Here is an 18,910-nt window from a genome sequence, read left to right on the forward strand (position 1 = left end):
ACCCGAAATGTACAAATACCCGAACGTTTCTATACCTCTGTATTGAAATATCCAAAAATTCAAAATACACGATCCAAACCTGAACGGATATCCGAACGCCCATTTCTAGTCCTGCATATGCAAATAACAAGACAAAAAATATTTAAATAAAATAAACCTAAGCAACTCAGCCAAGTGTTTCGCGAGAGTCGTAAAAACAGTTTATTGATAAATCTTCTACAACACAGGTGGCAATTTGGAAAAGCTTCAAGATTCAATCCTTTGCCTAGAGTAGAATGTCAAACTTAGACTTAGACGTTCTAAACACAGATGGTTTATATTCTTTAAAATGAGCTTATTTACATTAGCTTCTAACTTAAACGTTCTAAACTCTCTAACTTCGATTTGTATTTTTGTAATACCCTCTGATTGTCCACGGTTAAAGAATTTTCTACATTGTTTACTCAATCTATGGGTATTATAAGGCGTGATGGTCGTAACGTTAATTTCTCAAAGCCTTGAAAGATTTTTTTACTCATCCTTCAATCATCACATAATAATGATCACTCATACGATATCGCAAAATACTTACTGATAGGTTATTCATCTATCCATTATTCCGGCTCAAGCACACTTAACTCTCGAGCTCTCTCTGAACAAGTGATCAAAAAGATAAATACACTTTGATGACATAGGTAACCAAATCAAATCTTTTAAGCCATTCCAATATACCGCAAACTGAGATGTTACAATTCACTACTTCTCACAGAATGCAATGTCCACATTACGTCTCAGGATCATAACTCATGTTAGTGTGAGCTCACACATGACTCCACACTCGTCGGGATTTGTCTCTGATACCACTTGTAACACTCCAATCATCCACGACTAATAATTTACACGCCCGCCAAATTCGGTCCATGGGCTCCATCCCATCCGGCGATCGTAGCCTTAATTTTTCATAGACAAAAACTTTGTTTACAGACCATGCAATCACCACATGAATTTTTTACGTGTTTTAGTCTCACTCGCACGGATATCGCGAATAATTTTTGACATGTCACACATCCTTCCACTACTCCAGCTCAAAAACGATTAACTCTAGAGTTCTTTGTGGAGAAGTGTTCGAAAAGGTAAGTGTACTTTGATAACATAGGTAGTCAAATCAATTTTCTTATGCCATCCCACATATACCACCAATCGAGATGTTACAATTCTTGTAACGCATTGATCGTCCACGGCTAATGAGTAATGAGCCTCCTACGCCCGCTCACTCGTCCCATGGGTCCTATCACGTGCTATAAATGATGCTTTCATTTTTTGGAGGCTTGGAATGTTTGTTTACTGACCCTAAAATCGTCATTTATTTGGCATCACTCACACAATAACGTTAATAGGTCACACATTCTTTAATTATTCCAGCTCAAACACACTTAACTCTAGAATTATCTCTAAATATGTACCCGAAAATATAATTTCACTTTGGAACATAAGTGATCAAATAAATTCTTTTAAACTTTCTAATATATACCACAACCAAAATATTATAACTCATCATTTCTCACAGAGCGCAACATTCTCATTGCGCATTGCGCCCTAGGATCGTCATCCACATGTTCATCTACTTTGTAAACCGTTGTACATTTCGTTGCAAAGTAGAAGGAAATAGTTTGTTGGTATATCCTTGTTGATTTACAATGACTTAAGAACGTAATTTTTTCGTTCATTTGTTGCTACAGCCATCATTTTGCGTCAAAATACTCAATTGTTATTTTCTAACAAGTTTATAATGATTTATTTTTCTTCACTAATTTGTTGGAATACGATGCAAAATAACAACAAAATTTTGTGGTATTTTTCGTTTAAAATTGACTACTTTCTTATAGCTAGTGTCTGATTGTGTGTTAGGCCAGTTGTTAAGAGGAACAAACAGGCAATTTGACTTAAACATTTTAATATTTACATGACATATTTTTGTAAATCAAATCAATTGTATTAATCATGCTGATGCACCGGGATTTGTAGTGATTGGAGTAAGAGACATCCCGTAAAATTAGCATGAAAATCAACATATGTCTATAGATATACCACTTGGATGATTTATCTATTTACAAATGTGACATAAATGGTTAATTGAATGTATTCGTACTTTGAAACTATGGAGTTGAACGTGAAGGAAGCTTCGTGAGAGAGTTAGTTTATGAGATTTGACGACGCATCCTACGATGGGGTTTTTCGTATGCTTTGACCCGCTTCACGATTTGTAAGACCTTTATTTATGATCTCAAGTAATTTGTCTGCCATATATATAGATAGATATTTGTTTTGTATATAAATTACATATTAAGCGGTTTTCCTTAAAAATATTAAACTAGAAGGTTTTCTCCGTCATGAACAGTAATAATAAATTTATAAAAACAAAATATTTTCTAAAGTTAAAATTCAAATTTTAATATTTTTAAAACCTTTTAGATTTTTTTCACTATAAATATAAATAAGCTTTCATAAGTTATATTTTTGGCTTATAAATTTTTATTTTTACTTTTAGATTTCTTTAAATTTAAACTATAAAAAAAATTTGCTTGCTTATTTTATATTATATTTATATTTATGATTACGTTTATCTTATATTTATATACATGTATAAATGTATAAATTTTAGTTTTTGTTAAAACATATAAAAATAATAAATTAATTTATTAATTAACTTAATAAATTATGAAATACATCTAAATTTATGTGATATAAAGTAATTTATTAATTAACTCAGTAAATAGACTAAAATTCGTTCAACAAACATAATTTAGTAATTTGGTAATTTGATTAATTTTTCATACCAATTAATGAATAAAAGCATAATCCAAACATTTAATTAACAAATATATTCACAATTTATTTTGATAAAATCCAAAATTTTTGAATATTTTTATTTTTTGTAAGTTAATGTAAAAGAATTATATATTTATAATTATGATATTATTTTAAAATTTCATTAATGTGATACATATAAGTTATTGTTATATTTAAAGAATCTTACCAAAAATGTAAAATTTCATGAATGCAATTTGACATGCCATAATAAGAGTTAAGATAAGTCATCATTATCACTGAGTCATGTCATTTTTTTCTACTGAAAATGAACGTGGTGATGACACATAAATAGAATTCAAAAAATCAATTCTCAATAACAACTTTTAAAACACGTCAAAATTGTGTTTTATTTGAGAATGCAGTTTTGCATAGAATACTAAATGTAAAATTCTTTTTTTTTCAAAGATTTTTCATTTTCGTGGACTTTTGAAATTTTGTTTTTAAATTAAAAAAAAATTAAAACCATCTAAACCAAAACCTAAATACGCCCGGTGAAATAACAAACCAACTTACACACGAAACACAAAAGAGCAAACCCTAAAGCCGAAAATCTCGCCAAAGAGAAACCTCAAATAGTAATTCCATGTCGACCGTTGATATTTGTCTAACAAATTTACCACGACAAAGCACGAAACAGAAGAATCGCACACACCAGAAAAAATGCAAGATACATTCACAGAGTGAGAGAAAAGAAGAACCAAGATGCATGAATGGTTTAGGGTCTCCGGGGAAAGTAAGGGAAAAATACACAACCACACCTCACCACCAGAGATGTATAGCTACCACCAGGAACTCCAAATAGAAATATGTATCCTCAAGATGCAAAACCAGAGGAGCTGCCCATGGTCTTCAGCAATCAAAAGAAATCCTCCCTGATGCCTCCCAACCTCACCAAAACCACCACTACGTCGACACCGCTGAATGGAATGATCTACAACTGCCAAGATCTGGTCCTCTTAGATCTAGATCGACATGCCCACAACATGAACCACTGCCAAACCAACACAAAATACCATCAATAGAGCTAGGATGGCAAAATCATTGGTTATTGTTGGACATGGACTATTTCCTTTAACAAGATCCATTATGTAAATGAACTCGGTCTATTTAAGAAGAGATGTAATCGAAGAAAGACACGTCAGCTTAGAAAAAAAGGAAAAGAAATCGGCGAGTTCAGCTATAAATAGAGAAGAACTCGTTAAAAGACAAGACATTCACAAATACACAAAATTCGGCATAAAAACTAGGAGTTTCATAAATTTATTTTATTCTTGTCAAATTTATTGTCTTCGCCGATCCCTGAGTTATTTTTCTATAGTGGATTTTCTAATAAATATCTTTCAAATAACTTAACACTGAATCCATGCTTTTATCTTCAACACCCCGAAACGATAATATAACAGGCGATAAAAACAATTGTTAGGTCCAATTGGATTGTGGTTATTACATTTGAGTTTAATTTTATTGGTTCAATATTTGACAACATTACTTGTCGTCTATTAAAACTGAACATATTCTCTAAAAAAAATTAATACTACATTAAATATTATGTGCCATTGAGATTTTGTGAGATTATTAAGGTAGTTTTGTCAATTATATTTTTTTCACAAATATCTGTCAAAAATATTTAAATTAGTTTCAAAAAATAAAACATTTCCATGTTTTTACTTAAAATATAAATATATTGTTTTTGCTAAAACAGCTTTTCCTTTTAAAAATTTATTTAATCTTGCAATTATATTAATTATTATAATAAATTAGTTCTAATTAAAAAGATGAATTATTTTCTTTTCAGTTTTAAATCTTTCTAATTAAATAAACAGATTATCCTATTCTAATTTTCATATTATGTTCTTATGAACAAATTTTGTTCTGTAAAAATATAAATATTATAAATCAACGTAACACATATAAAATTTATAGTGATTATTTTATTCAAACTATAGTATTTGTTTTTTAAATTATGATCACATGTTAAAATTTAACATAGCTATTAAATATTTGGTTTATATAATACATGGCACTTTATTTCCGATCCCAAAAATTTATCACACTTGTGAACCTAGTTAAAATAAATAATCTATATAAATTTAATTGTAAACTATGTAAAAAATTAAAATACAGATATTATGTACAATTTATAATATTTATTCAATAAAGAAAAGTGCGGATGAAAATCTAATTTACATGTTAAATTCACTTATAGGCATACTTTTCCACGAAACAAAAGAAAAAATTGTCTTCTTGAATCAATGTTTACGTTCATTTCTTGCATACATTCTTATTATTACATAAAATATTTTTGTGTGTGTTTCTAGTTTATTCAATAGAATATGTAATTACTCTAATTATATAATATTATAATAATTGTGAAAATATTTACAAAAAGTGTACTATTATTCTTATTGTAAAAATGTATTTTGGTTTGCATCCAGTTTATTTATTATTTCGTATTTTGGTTAACTTTTCTTAATCATGTCCACGTCCATGTCCAGTCATGAATAAACTAGAAACCCACACACACACACACAAATTATGCAATAAATTTTTTTCGAAATTATTTACGCAATAACATAAAGGTTTTTATAAAAAATTATTGAAGTCAATATGTATTTCGTAGCACATATATATAATTTGTGAGTACAGTATACTAAAAGAGAAGAAATGAGGAAAATAAGAAGTGAAACAGAAGCGGGAGTCCAATCATAAAGTGATCTATGAGAAAGGAGGAAATCGCTGACTTGCAACAGTACACACTCAGCCACGCTGCTAAGCATTTCACCAACATTCTCCTTCTGACTCCAATCATTTGCTTTTCAGTTCTTTTTCTTCTTCTTCTCAAACTTTTAATTATTCGCAAATGTTGTCATGTGAACCTTTCGTGTGTGAAAACTTAGCGACAAGTAAAAGTGGATATTGCTTAAAAAATAACTGACAATTGGATGTTGTCTCTGAGTTTTGTTTCACCGTTAGAAAGTTTCTTACAACACCACCATTTTCCTGTTACTTAACAGAATCTTAAAACAACTGTTCTCAAATCAAATCTCTTCAGATACAATTTCTGAAGACCCAAATTTAAAACCCCCAAAACAAGGATGCTTTTAAGTTTCATACCGCATAAAATTTGCACTTAAGTACACATATGATGTGATGAGACATTTTCCTATGAAAATATCTAGTCGGGTGACAACATTTAATGTATATAATTTATAAACAATAATTATTAATAATTTGAGTCACTAATCTGTTGCCAATGTATCCCTAAATTTGTGGTTATGAATACATAATGGTGCTTGACATATTATTATGTCAAACACTTATTTCGCACTTTGACTTCTCTCTGTCTCTTTTTGAGTAGTGGGATATTTGAAAGGGGCGAAGTTTACAAATTCCCACCGCGAAGTGAGTTTGTGAATTGATCGAAAACTTTCTCAAAACATAAAATTTCAATAACAAAATAGATTCTCAAAGACAAAGAGTAAAAGATACAGAGAAAGTAAGTAAAAATGCTATTACTTTGGTAGACATTGGAAAGAAAGCAAGATAGGGGGCAGAAAGAGACAACGACATGTTACTATGATTGTGTTTTGAAAACTAAAGACTCATCTACTTTGTTGTACGATTTGGCTTATCTCTTTTGAGCGTGGAGTGGTGAGTATGCGCACGTGTTTGCTATTTGTGTGCTGGACACAATAATCATCAAGCCTGCCCATTTGCTTCTTCACACACTTAAAAGCTTTTTACCATTTTATAATCTCCACTGTCTCGCTATTTTCACTGTTTTTAATGACATTTTCATTGGTAAACCGACCGAATTTTATAATACTCAAAACTAAACAAAGTTGTGTAATTAAGATACTGTCTAGATCTTAAGGTATTCAATGTAGGCATGAAACAAACAAAGAGTTTGGAGAAGAATCTTCTTAACATAATCTAAATGCAACAAAACATCAACGTTCATGACAGTTACCATACGATACAGCTTCTGTACAACATTAAGCAAGACTGCCTTTCTTTTTTTGTCTTCATGTCGTCCATGGTGAACAACAACGACGCATTACGATCTGACCTTCACAAGAAGCTGGTTCCGACAGAGAGCTCAACTAGATTCGCGAAAATCTGAGCTCGGGTTGTCCCAATCTGCTGAGCAAGTGCATGCTGCTCCTCTAGTGGAAGCATCTCGTAACTGCAAACATTTTCAAACAATTAGGATCATCTCCGCCTATGATCATGCTACCATACGGTTTTCAAGTAACATATAGACTGCGGTAGAAAACTTACTGGCAGAGTAGCTCGCAGTCGATTATGCTGTCAGGCCCAGGTTTTCGAGCCTTACCACTCGAGCGGAACTGACGGAAAGAGCGTGGGTTCAGACCGGCAACATGAGGAACAGCATCCACTAGCTTTTTCTGGAGAGACTGTAACCTACGGAATGTGACCTCATCTAGTGGAGCTATGCAACCAAAACTGCCGTCTAGAGTACCAAATAACGAAGCATATCGACTTTTTTTATCCGCGCTAAGTGATTCGACCATCTGCAGACGCAGGAACTTTGTCACATGCGCACCCACGTGAAATTCCGCCCTTGACAGAAGTTTCTGACCTTTCCAGCTCTCCGACATCTTCGGTGCGAAATAGAATATCTGTTGGGGATCAGTACACCGTCAGTTTAAGAGTATTTCACTATCTTCCATCACGTACACACTAAAAGCGATAAGAGGGATGCTGACCTGGAGATTCTTTTGCTGATCGGAGACAGCCAGGCTAAGCGTACTTCCATCAATCAAAAACTCTGAAGCCATACAATCGAGGGATCCAAAATCTTTGGCTAGTAAGCTAAGCTGGGACCCTTGTTCTTTCCAGCTAAGAAAGTATACGCTTTTGTGAACGTCACCAAGGAGGATGAAATTCTTTACCTGCGCAAGGAAATATAAATTAGCATGTGCAACAAAGCCAAATCACGCAGAAGAAAACTCATACACAAAGTAAAACGTACCACATTCATGCTGACTACATAGAGCGGTGGATCAAAGAAAGCAACACCAGTTAATTCAGTGCCATTCCATTTGTGCAAGGTAACTTTAGGACCAGATGATATTAGAAGATGGCCCTGAATGGAGGCTACAGCTGATACAACTCCTTTTAGTTCCTTTGAGTACACTTCAGTAACCTAATTGAAAGAGCGGCTTCAGAATACATCCAACATCTAAGATGAAAATGTTGTAGGCCCAACTAAACATACCAAATTTTGAGAATTATCGCCATTTCTTCCAAAAGAGAAAAGAAGAACACGGCCCCTTGCAGCAACATCCTCCCCTTGGACATAAGCAGTTCCAACAGCAAGAAGTGTTTCATTCTCCGCTGTGCTTGCATTCTGAAACATCCAGATAGTAATAAAATGAGCATTGGCTATTGCAATTTAAACAATGACACTTATTAGATTGACCCCTAGATTTGCTCCCAGGAATATTATTCAATTAACATTCTTAATGTAGACAGAGAACAATATTATGACTTTAGGCAGGCTAAGTAGCTAACTTACAAGAAGTGTGACAACTCGCACAGTGAGTGCATGTTCCGAGCTCTGCATTGGAATAGTGGTTTTAGTTTCCCAAGGGCCACCAGATCTTTCTGGTTCCAAAATTCGGATTTCAAATTCCTCAACGGTGTATGGTCGTTGGAGATCATCAGAGCTCAGATTATGGTTGTCAATCTGCTGCCCAGCTTCTTGATCAACTAGTGAAGAAAGCACTTGATGCAACGGCTTGCTGACCTGCAAAAATGAGAGACCAAATAGCCTGTATTAATATGATAGAATAATAATGATTAAATAGGCAGGTAAAACATAACAGGCACAGAACTTCCTTTCTTCTCAACAAAAAGAAAACAAATAAATACGCATTAGTTCAAGTGTTCAGTTATCAAACAAAGCAAATAAGCAGGATCTAATAATATTGCTCCAACCAAAATCAGGTATATGTGATATTCATAATGAAATTCACAGTGGCATCCATTTGAATTTAGAGCTCTTGAAACCTGTTTTCCTTTCTCAAGCCTGCTCTAGAAGGGGCAAATTGATGATTTAAATTAAGAAAATTCCAGATAGCTGAAAATGGTAAAACTGAGAGCCTAGGGAACCTATGAAATATTTAAATATCCCGAGTAATGTTGCCTGTGATGCCTAAATGCCTTATCGTCCCATTTCAACCACAAAAATAGAAATCATCCAATGCTACCAAAGATACAATGCGGATTAGGTAGAAAAACGTAGATAATATTATCATTGCTAATATTCGTACCGGATATGATACTATCAGTGGGTACAAGTTCTTCTCCGCGTAGTAAGTAACTTGGTGAGGCGTGGCCTTCAGAGGAATCTAGACAGGAATATCAGGCATTAACGTTATCAGTCCTCATATACTTATTATTAACATACAGAAACAGTAAGCGATGAAATGGAACTCACCTTTTGCACTGGCCAATAGTTATCGTAGACTGGTGCTGAAGGTAATTGGCAAATCTTCAAAACTCCCTGGTTTATGTCAATATGATATGAGTTATCTTTAGGAATTCATAGCCTAGATGCCAACAATAAGAATAGAAAAGAACAACATAAATGAGACATAGACACATTATTAAACCTGTGACGTGACATATATGAATCCGTGATTGCAATTCACATTGTGAAGCACAGTAAAAGCCACAATTGATCCATCGCACAGCTGAAAAAGTGTGATAGCATGAGATAGAGGAACTTTTTCAAGAAAAGCCATACAAGCTTCGTATCATTGTTAATTAAGAACTCCAAAATATTGAAATCATAGCATTGTTTGCTTTAGACGCAAAAACACAAAAATTGTCTTTTTCGGTGAGGGTATCATACCTGTGAATGAAATCGAAGTCTTTCTCTGAACAACATGCACCACCCTGGTCTTGAGCCAGAAAGAAAAAATCCCTGGTGACCGCTAATATTCTTGAACATGGTAATTCTTTGAGCTGCAACACCGTCTGAAGTCTCCTCTCTTGTGGACGTGTCCAAGGGGATGCGAAGAAATCTCAGATTCCTAAGCTTAGAACTGCTGGAGGAATTTAAAGCAGCAGGATTTTCTGAAGGAACACTATTCTCTGCGTTGGTACCATCAACACCCTCAAACAGGTAAGCATGGTAACAAAGAATTGTGCCATCAGCCAAAACTGCAAAGAGAAATGGGCGTGTATGGTGCCCAGACCATCTTTGCATAGCTAACTCAACGACCTTTGTCTTCACAGTGTCTTCATTCCTTGCAGAAACATTATCCTGGGATTTTTTGTTGAGTTCATACTCTAGCTCATGAATAGGCATATCAGAGAGGTGGCTTCTTCCAGATGCAAATTTATCAACAGAGAAAACACAATTGAAACTAGGCACATCAAATATCTCAAGGGCACCACTTTCGTAGCAGAGAACACAGTATATGTCACCCTGATCATGAGGTCCACCATCAGCACTATCAACAGCCTCTCCAACTCCTGACAAAAGCCATGCATCAGTGCTAGCTTTCCTTAGCCAGGGTTCTGGTCCTTTATCATGGTACAAAGTACATGCCGATACCTTCCTTTTAGAGCCTTCAAGTACAGATGGAGTACTTAAAGAAACTGTGCAAGTCGAAGGATCTGCAATTCAAAGTTCCATATGAGACTGCTTGAGTAAAACATGTTAAGATGATCAAGATAATAGACTACAAGATCAACTTTTGCATAAGAAGATAATATTTCCCTAACATACCTCCAACAAGCAGGCGAATGCTGTCATCTGTCATTCTAAGTAAAACATATGGATCGGCAATTGAAACAGATGCGACACTGGAACTTTCAGAACCAGAATTGGATTCTGTATTAGGAGCTCCAAAGTTTAATTCGTGATTCATAAAAGAACCATCCAGGATACGGGCACCATGCTCAAACACCTGGATTACCCGACGTCTGAAAAAGAAACATGGAAATTATTATAATACCATTTACTATCTCTTACAGCTGCATGTAGTAGATACAGTTCAATGACTAGAAAGAAGCCATGGATAGAGCTTAGTAGACGGCACATGGGGTTAATAATATAAAAGATGTAAAGGAAAAAAATGCTTCTACAACAAACACATCTCACAAGATGCAGCAAAAACATATTATGGCAGCTAACCTTCCAAACAAATTTCCAGCAGCCATTGTTCTTCCCTGAACATAATAGTCAACACTCTCAGTGACTTCTGTGAGAAGGTCCGCAGTTTCAAGTACCTGAGAAGCCAAACATTGAAGGTATTTCTATTGACAATAGGAGGATCTAATGATATACGACCAAAACAGAGAAGTGAAATATACCATAGTGCGAGCCTCCAAACTTATAATCAAATAGGCATGATATTCATCCTCATCAGCAGCCATTTTAGAAGAATCAACATTATGACCACGGGAGCTCTTGTGATAAACTGTCCATATTCCTTTGCAGCTTCCAAGTTCAACCTACCCACAAGATCATGCAGAATATCGTGGTTAAGGATCGAAGATACCAGGTCGCATAGATAGCATTACTAAGTAAGATCAAATATCCACTTTTAACTTGCCATTCGCACATATTTTTTTTTTTTTACTTTTCTTTCCAGATCATATTACTAAACAGAAATATTCCAGTGGTGGATAGTAATTGTGAAAGATATAACCCCGCGAGAATGTCCTAATACAGCCTTCTGTTCAGAGTTTACTATAAACTAATGCATCCAAATTTTGAAAGAGGTATATACGAAATTACGTCCAAGCCATAGTAATGGGAGTATATTTCCCCCCACATCTCATATACCAGAAACAATTCGGGATATGCATACCTCAGTAATCATTTCCGGTCTAATTGACTGCCGAAGAACAGATAAAGCACCATTCTTCCCGTGACCAGAACAGCACACCTAAATGCCAAGATACATATATTTAGTCTGGCGTTTTCAGTTTTTAGACAAAATACGAGGCAGGCAAGTGGACACTAAAAGTTGTGGAACAAAGACGTCTCTGAATGACAACCCTAAGAATGTTGTTTTATATAAAACATTTCCACGGCTAGTTTTATATAAGAACTACTAAACAAACGGCTCACCAATTCATAGTTGCTCTGTTTGGAAATCCCAGTGGCGTTTGCATCAGCATTTATCCTTAAGCCATACGCAAAATCTTTCACTGGACCAACATTAATTAGTGAATCTCTCACTGCAAATGAAAATGATTTCTGCATTTATTGAAAAAGTAAACATGAGAAACTTCATGGAAATGAGAACATAGGTTATCTAACTCTTATTGACATAATACATGCTGCAGTTTTTTGTAAAAGCAAACTATTTCTTCAGTAACTAAACCATTAATTTTCTATTCAGCATGACTTATTTTTTAAATTGATTTATGTGCTATTGTAAGCACATACAGATAGCGAAATGGAGAATGTTCTGCAAAAGAACCCTAACTCAACAGGATATTCTACAAAACTCTAGCCAAGGCAGAACTTGCTACCTGTGATGAATCGGAGTTATTTGGTGTTGAACCAAATAATGAAAGCTCCTCGTTTCCAATTGTATCTGGAAAAGCATCAGAAGACATCCGCAGACGTTTGGCTTGATGACTCTCACCTTCAATATCTTCATCCTGCATAAAATTAAGCAAGAAATTTTACAAGTTCCGGATAAGCATTTAACTAATACCCTGACCAGCCTAAAAAGGATTGACCTATCACCTCATCTCTCAACCCAGGTAAGGATGCTGCGGGCCCAGATCTACAGGAATATTGAACCAGTAAACTGTCTCCCAAACGGCTACCTAAAAAGAAAAGGGAATTTCCAACACTAGTAATGTCCTGCAAGAAATTTGGTACTACATCTTAGAGATTCTCTAATTGAACTGGATCCAAAGTGAAGCACAAATATATTGAGAGAAGATGTTGACTAACCGATGCAAGCACAGAGGCTTTTGATTTGGAAAGATCAAGTCTCTGCACAGCACTTCAAGAAAGAAAATAGCAGTCAGTTTCACATATTATAAACAAAATAAGTTGTAGCGAAACAAGGTTCAGCAGAAATTTAAAAAGAAAATCAAAATATTACCGCCCATCATATATAAGAGTCAGCAGCAACAATTCCCCAGACTTCGTTGACAAAAGAGCCACATCGTTCGATATCCAGGTTCCATGGGCAGCATCGAGTTCCACACTGAAACTTGATGCAGGCAGTTCTTGACTGAAAGAAAACAGACACACAATAGAAAATAAATATGGTTAACAGTATAAACAGATTTTTACAATTGCTAATTCAAGCTATAAGATTCTAAACCAAGGTTGTGGCAACAGGATTGTATCCATAAGCAGAAGGTAGATTTCAAAGAGTGGAGAGTGTGCGAGAAAACTGCACCTGCTATCAACTGAGGAGGCATAATTGTTCAGTGCCAGAGCACAGGAGGCTGACTACAAGAAAATATGGTATCTCAGATGTTTAAGTAATTGTAGACTTTAGCTTCGAAAAGTTAAGCTAAGTGATATCAAATTACCTGACTATGATAATGGATTGTATTTGCACACAACACAAGAACACCACCGATCGGAGATGGTACTGCGAGTAGTTTGTAGGCATCATGGGGCAGATTCTGGAAAATACCAAGAGAATGGGAATGAGTATGACTGGGACTAAGGTTGGCGCAAGGAGATTTTAGTAGGTTCAATTTTACTGATTTGCATAAAAAAGCTTGTTATTCTATGAATATTTTCCTAAACCTTTTTGAGCAATGCTAAACAAAGAACAAATAAGAAAAGTCAACATGCAATGCTTCTGTTTTCTTTGTAGTTGACTGAAAAGCCTAGTCATGACACAACATTGAGCCTACAATATTTTTTTATATGAATTCAGTTTCTGCTCTCAGCTATACAGATAACTAAAGATATTCAAATATTTTCCTTCTTAGGAAGAAACGGTTTTTTAACATAAAAAGAGGAAAATCAAGAACATACAATAGCTGACCAGATGACTGGGTGTTGTTTTAATGTCGTATTGATACTAAGAGCAGAAAGCATGCAAGTATGGTGCTTCCATGAAACTCTCCCAGCCCATGTATGCTCTTCTTCCTGAAGGATTACAATTACAGGCTCAATATAACCTGAACAAGACACAAGATGCCACAACAAATAATTAGAAAGAGAAGGACCACTTAATTTATTCACATTATGACTATTTGGAAAAACAGAATATCTAAAAAAAATCAAATCCACGATACAATTGCCCATGACAAGATGCCTACGCTGGATAAAAACAGGAAATACGCAAGTTGTTTGATGTCGTATCGCATTTAAAACCAACAAGTTAGTAGGAAACAGAAGTAACTGCAACTTTAAATGAAAGTTTAACAGCTAAGAAAAAATCATCATACCATAAGATTAGCTACTTATTCAGAGATACACGGAGAACTCAAAATAAGGTGGATCAACACGGAAAAACCTTTCTTGGTAGCTTACCATGTAGAAAAACAAAATCTTTGACGTGTTTCATTCCGAGATCACGCAAGTTGATAATGTAAGATGATTCAACTCGAGCAGAAATTGTCCCACCAGAAGTGAACGCCTCATCATCTCCAACTAGTCCAGAACCAACCTGAAAACCAACGCATAAGTCTCTTAACAGAAAATAAACTTCAGGCAGATTCCACTAAGCATATCACAAACTAAACTGAATATATGATGCCAAACAAAAATAAAAAACCTGAGAAGCCTTGAGTATGATCATCTGCAAACCGTAAACAAGAACACCTCCACACCTGCCTTGAGGATCCACTTTCACCAAGGGCCCTCTTGGAAAGGACTCTCTCCCTCTTTTCAGATGAAGCCAATCCGGACCCTCGAAACAGTGCATCGAGCTGAAAAACAAACAACACATCCATTAGTTTTCTACCAATAGCAAATCAAGCAATTCACACTCTCACTAACTTCAATCGAAGACTGTGAATCGAATCATCAAACTCAAGAACCGAGATCTTCGCGTCGCGGAACGTCACCACGATCGAATCCCTCCCCCTAGTGGAATTCCCTCCTCCCATAGGAAGCACCGCGAGCGACTCAACGTTACCGTGCAGCCTGTAATGGCACACGAGCTCGAGGGAAACGCCGGAGACGCCGTCTAATACTCCGCCGCGCTTAGCGAGCTTCTGCCCCCTCGGCTCCTGGCTACTAGCACCGTTCCCTTCCTCTTGAACCCTAACCACGTACACCTCGAGGACGTTCGCGGCGGTTACGACGACGTTAGGAACGGCGCAGATCCCGCGCTTGGGTGGAGCGGGCCAATCGGGCTCGAGGTCGTCGCCGGAGGTGATGGGAATCTGCATCGGAGTTGTGTCGGAGATGGAGTGGGTGATGTAGCCGGAGGCGCAGTTCTCGACGCCGGTGGGCCAATGCATCATCTTGAAGGCCGCGAAACTCATCCTTAGTTCTCCTCTGCTGAATCAATCTCTCTCACACAGCGACTGAGTAATTTAGGGGTCCGTCACGGGGGTTTTTATTCAATTTTCGGTTTTGAATACGCGAACGGAACCGGGTTCAACCGTTTAAAGATTTGATGCCCGGTTTGGATTTACTATAAGTATATGCTTCCGTGTAAGCTGATTAAACCACATTAAGAAAAACAAGTTGGTATGTTCAACAAAGCTAATTTCGTTGTATCTAGGTTTGAAAGTGCGAAGTTTAGACCTTACTGTTCTGAGTAATAAACGATTCGCACATTAGATTTTAGACAATCTATTGTATATCAGGTAGTTCAATTTGGACTTGAAAACTTAGCATTGTCAATTAAGATTATAGAAATTTAGAGTTAGCCACTGCATTACTTAACCATGATCTCTCCTTTGTTTGGAAGGATAAAGTAAGCACATAATTAAATGTATACACATAACAATTATGCTGTATTGTCTGTGAGTATTTACGATATACCAATTACCTTTCTAATGTCACAAACCAAATTCACCTTATTTTCTCAACAAAACTAGTTTGATATTTACTAATATGTCTCATCAATCATGTTTTTTTTTTCTATTTTTCGGTGTGAAAAGTCCATTAGTTTTTTATTATTTGTTTTCAAAGGGATAGACATCCTGAGCTCTGAGAAACAGTGGAAAAACGCTTACACATCTATAATAGTAACCTTAGGGTTACCGGCGGCTAGGGGTGTCAATTGGTTGGGCCACCCATGGGCTAACCCATTCCAAACAAACATGGGTGGGTGATGGTCATACTCATATAATTAATGGTCCAATTGGGTTAAATACCAACTTACCCATGGGCTAACAGATCCAAACCAAATGGGTGATGGGTTGGCCCAAAAACTTAATTTCTAGGGTTTAGACAATTGGGAAAAAATCAATCAGATCTCCTCTTCCCCGATTCTCTCCTCTTCCGCGATTTCTCTTCTTCCCCGATTACATCCTCTTCCCCGTGGATGTAGAATCACTTACCCATTGATTCTTTTCTCCTTACGTCTTCTCCTTTTCTCTTCCGCGAGTCAAGGTAAGTTTTGAATCATTCCTTTGTTTTGATTTTAGCTCTGACCTCGCGATTTCTCTACGTTTTGTGTTGTGGGCTTTGTGGGTTTTGTATCTCGTTCGATCTCGGTTTATCTCTTCATCTCATCTCAAGTTTTTACTCTTGGACCAAGAGTAATTGCGTTATTTGCCTCTAGTTCAAAGATTATGGAGATGACTTGTACTTTTGGTTAATATAATATCATCCGTAGGGCTGTTAATTTGACTATTTGACTTTGATACAAAGTTTTTGGTTGGTTTATTACATTTTAAATTGGTTTAATTAAGTACTGGATTATAGTTCCTCTGAGGCTTGTGAAGATGCATAAAGCATGTTTCTCTCTTATCTACCTAACCGAAGCATGGGTTATTCCATACATATGGTGATGATATCTTGGTCATATACACTTTTATTGAGTACCAGGCATTTCTCTGATTCTCTCAATCAGTAAACCAAACCTTTGTGTATGCAAACATGATTTAGCAACATAAGACTTTGCACTTCTATTGACAAATCGATTTAGTTTTATAAATTGTAAACTAACTCACTGCAAACAAGAGTTAGCAGCATGGCTTTTGCACCTCAACTGACGAATGGATTTGTTTGAAATTGTCAAAGTTGCGTATTATTTTGGTTTGTGGAATCAACAGTATACAAAACCCGAATGTAACACAACTCACAAAACTTGCCATTCTCTTTGTAATGCATCCCTTAGTGTATGTCTTTTGTTCGACTTCTACAAGAAACTGGTTAAAAGGGTTTCCAGAAATGGGTTAGTGTTGCTTATAATATGTTCATATAATAAATTGCTTCAGAATCTTCATGAAATTATTTTTTCGTAGGTGATGAGTCGGTTGAGAAGACAGAAGAGAAAGAAGAAGAGGATAAAGAGAAGGATAAAGAAGAAGATAGTGGAGAGTCTATAGACTTGACTTGAGGTATGATCTCTACACTTTACTCGTTCAATATTGCAAGAAAAACTCATTTGAGTTTACAGTGTTGATGAGAAGATCATTTTGTGGTTGTATAATACAACTTGTATTAAGTATAAGAATCTGAGGTTGAATCTTCTTTTTTCTTTGTTGTTGCAGACTGCAGAAGAAAGAAGAAGAGAGTGGAGACTGGAGAGTCTAGAGACTTAACGCGAGGTATTATCTTGTACTTAGCGTGAGTCTAGTGTACTTTTGGATAAGATATTGAAATGTTCATACTAGAGAACTCACTACCTCACACTGATTTTGTCATTGTTTACTTATTGAAGTAGCATCTGATCTTGATTTGTAGATGTGATCATTACATTTAATCTAATGTGATATTCTAATAGAAGTCTTTAGCATATTGTGTTTTTATATTGTCATTGTTTGAATCTAATGTGATTTATAGAAATGACGCTTCATAATACACAATGTTCTCATTTTTCTCACTAATGTTTTTGGCTATGTTTTTGTTCATTGTGGTTGCATTCAGTATAAGAATCTGAGGTTGAATCATCTTTTTTTCTTTGTTGCTGCAGGCTGCGGATGAGAATAGATAAAATCACAAAACTAGAATAAAGTGAATTCATAAACAAAGTTATCAAAAACTCAATCTTTTGAGATTATTTTACATCATATTTATTTTCAGATTTTTAAATGTTGTTTAAAATTTCAAAACTTTATTACTCAATTCAATGTTGGATATTTCTATCTCATTTTGATGTTATTTGATATTAAAATTGGGCTTACATTAAGTTTAACAGATTTGGGCTAATATTAAAATTTACTTATAAATGGGCGGGCTTGGGTTGTCCAATTGGGTGATGGGTAAAATTGGGTTTGGGTGTTATTGGATGTGTGCTAAATATGGGTGTGGGTGTCTTGAGTCCAGGAAAAATAAATGCCCATTGGGCACACCCATTTGGGTGCAGTCCAACCCAACTGACAGCCCTACCGGCAGCTGTGCTCGAAGGGTTTACTTGGTATAAAAAGAGGGAAGATAGTTAATAAAATATGTCACGAATGAAATAATGTTAATAAAAATGTCACGAATCTAGAAATCACTAAAAAAAAATTTTGTTTTTAAAGTCGGCACAAAACACACATAAGGAACCATTTTTATATTAAATAAAATATTCCTTCAATAATCAATCTTGATCAAATTAAACACAAACAATTAACATACCAATCAATGTTCAAAAAATCGCTAGACTAGACGGTAACTAAATACTTTATAGGAAACAGTCCGGCCCTGATACCAAACGATGGAAGCGTGAGCTTCCGGCCGATATAAAATTATATAATTTATCGGCCTTTATTTGACGATAGTTCTCTTTGGCATAATGGTAAAGACATTGGGTCGTGGCTTAGGCCATGATTATCCCTAACAAACCCATTGTGGGTGTCTTAGTTTTAAAAAAAAAAAAAAATTAAAAAGCAAACCAATCGCAGGCCGCCACGTGTCAGTGGGGCCCGCGAACAGTGTAAGAAATTCACTAAGATCGGTTCTTAATTAGTAATTTTTGTA

General features: G+C 35.5%; 1 protein-coding gene across 1 annotated transcript; it reads right to left on the reverse strand.

The window, feature by feature from the left end:
* Window positions 1-6,683: 6,683 nt before the first annotated feature.
* Window positions 6,684-15,379, reverse strand: LOC106327161 (cleavage and polyadenylation specificity factor subunit 1). Its single transcript, XM_013765232.1, has 25 exons — window positions 14,825-15,379; window positions 14,601-14,754; window positions 14,357-14,492; window positions 13,856-14,001; window positions 13,399-13,494; window positions 13,263-13,315; window positions 12,960-13,091; window positions 12,806-12,857; window positions 12,593-12,712; window positions 12,373-12,504; window positions 11,966-12,094; window positions 11,703-11,780; window positions 11,203-11,343; window positions 11,024-11,118; window positions 10,616-10,812; window positions 9,734-10,503; window positions 9,492-9,572; window positions 9,317-9,382; window positions 9,150-9,227; window positions 8,393-8,623; window positions 8,093-8,224; window positions 7,847-8,020; window positions 7,581-7,766; window positions 7,132-7,493; window positions 6,684-7,036 (listed from the first exon to the last, which is right to left on the reverse strand). The coding sequence occupies exons 1-25, from the start codon at window positions 15,313-15,315 to the stop codon at window positions 6,922-6,924; spliced, it is 4,347 nt and encodes a 1,448-aa protein (XP_013620686.1). The 5' UTR covers window positions 15,316-15,379; the 3' UTR covers window positions 6,684-6,921.
* Between the last annotated feature and the right edge of the window lie 3,531 nt (window positions 15,380-18,910).

Source organism: Brassica oleracea, chromosome C2 (assembly GCF_000695525.1).
Source record: "Brassica oleracea var. oleracea cultivar TO1000 chromosome C2, BOL, whole genome shotgun sequence".
NCBI classification, from domain to species: Eukaryota; Viridiplantae; Streptophyta; class Magnoliopsida; order Brassicales; family Brassicaceae; genus Brassica; species Brassica oleracea.

Coding starts and splice junctions, on each gene's coding strand:
- LOC106327161 (XM_013765232.1), bottom strand. CDS start 15,315: ATGAGTTTCGCGGCCTTCAAGATGATGCATTGGCCCACCGGCGTCGAG. Junction 14,002..14,356: donor AGATTTTGTTTTTCTACATG/GTAAGCTACCAA, acceptor TGTCTTGTTCAG/GTTATATTGAGCCTGTAATT. Junction 10,504..10,615: donor CATTCGCCTGCTTGTTGGAG/GTATGTTAGGGA, acceptor TTTGAATTGCAG/ATCCTTCGACTTGCACAGTT.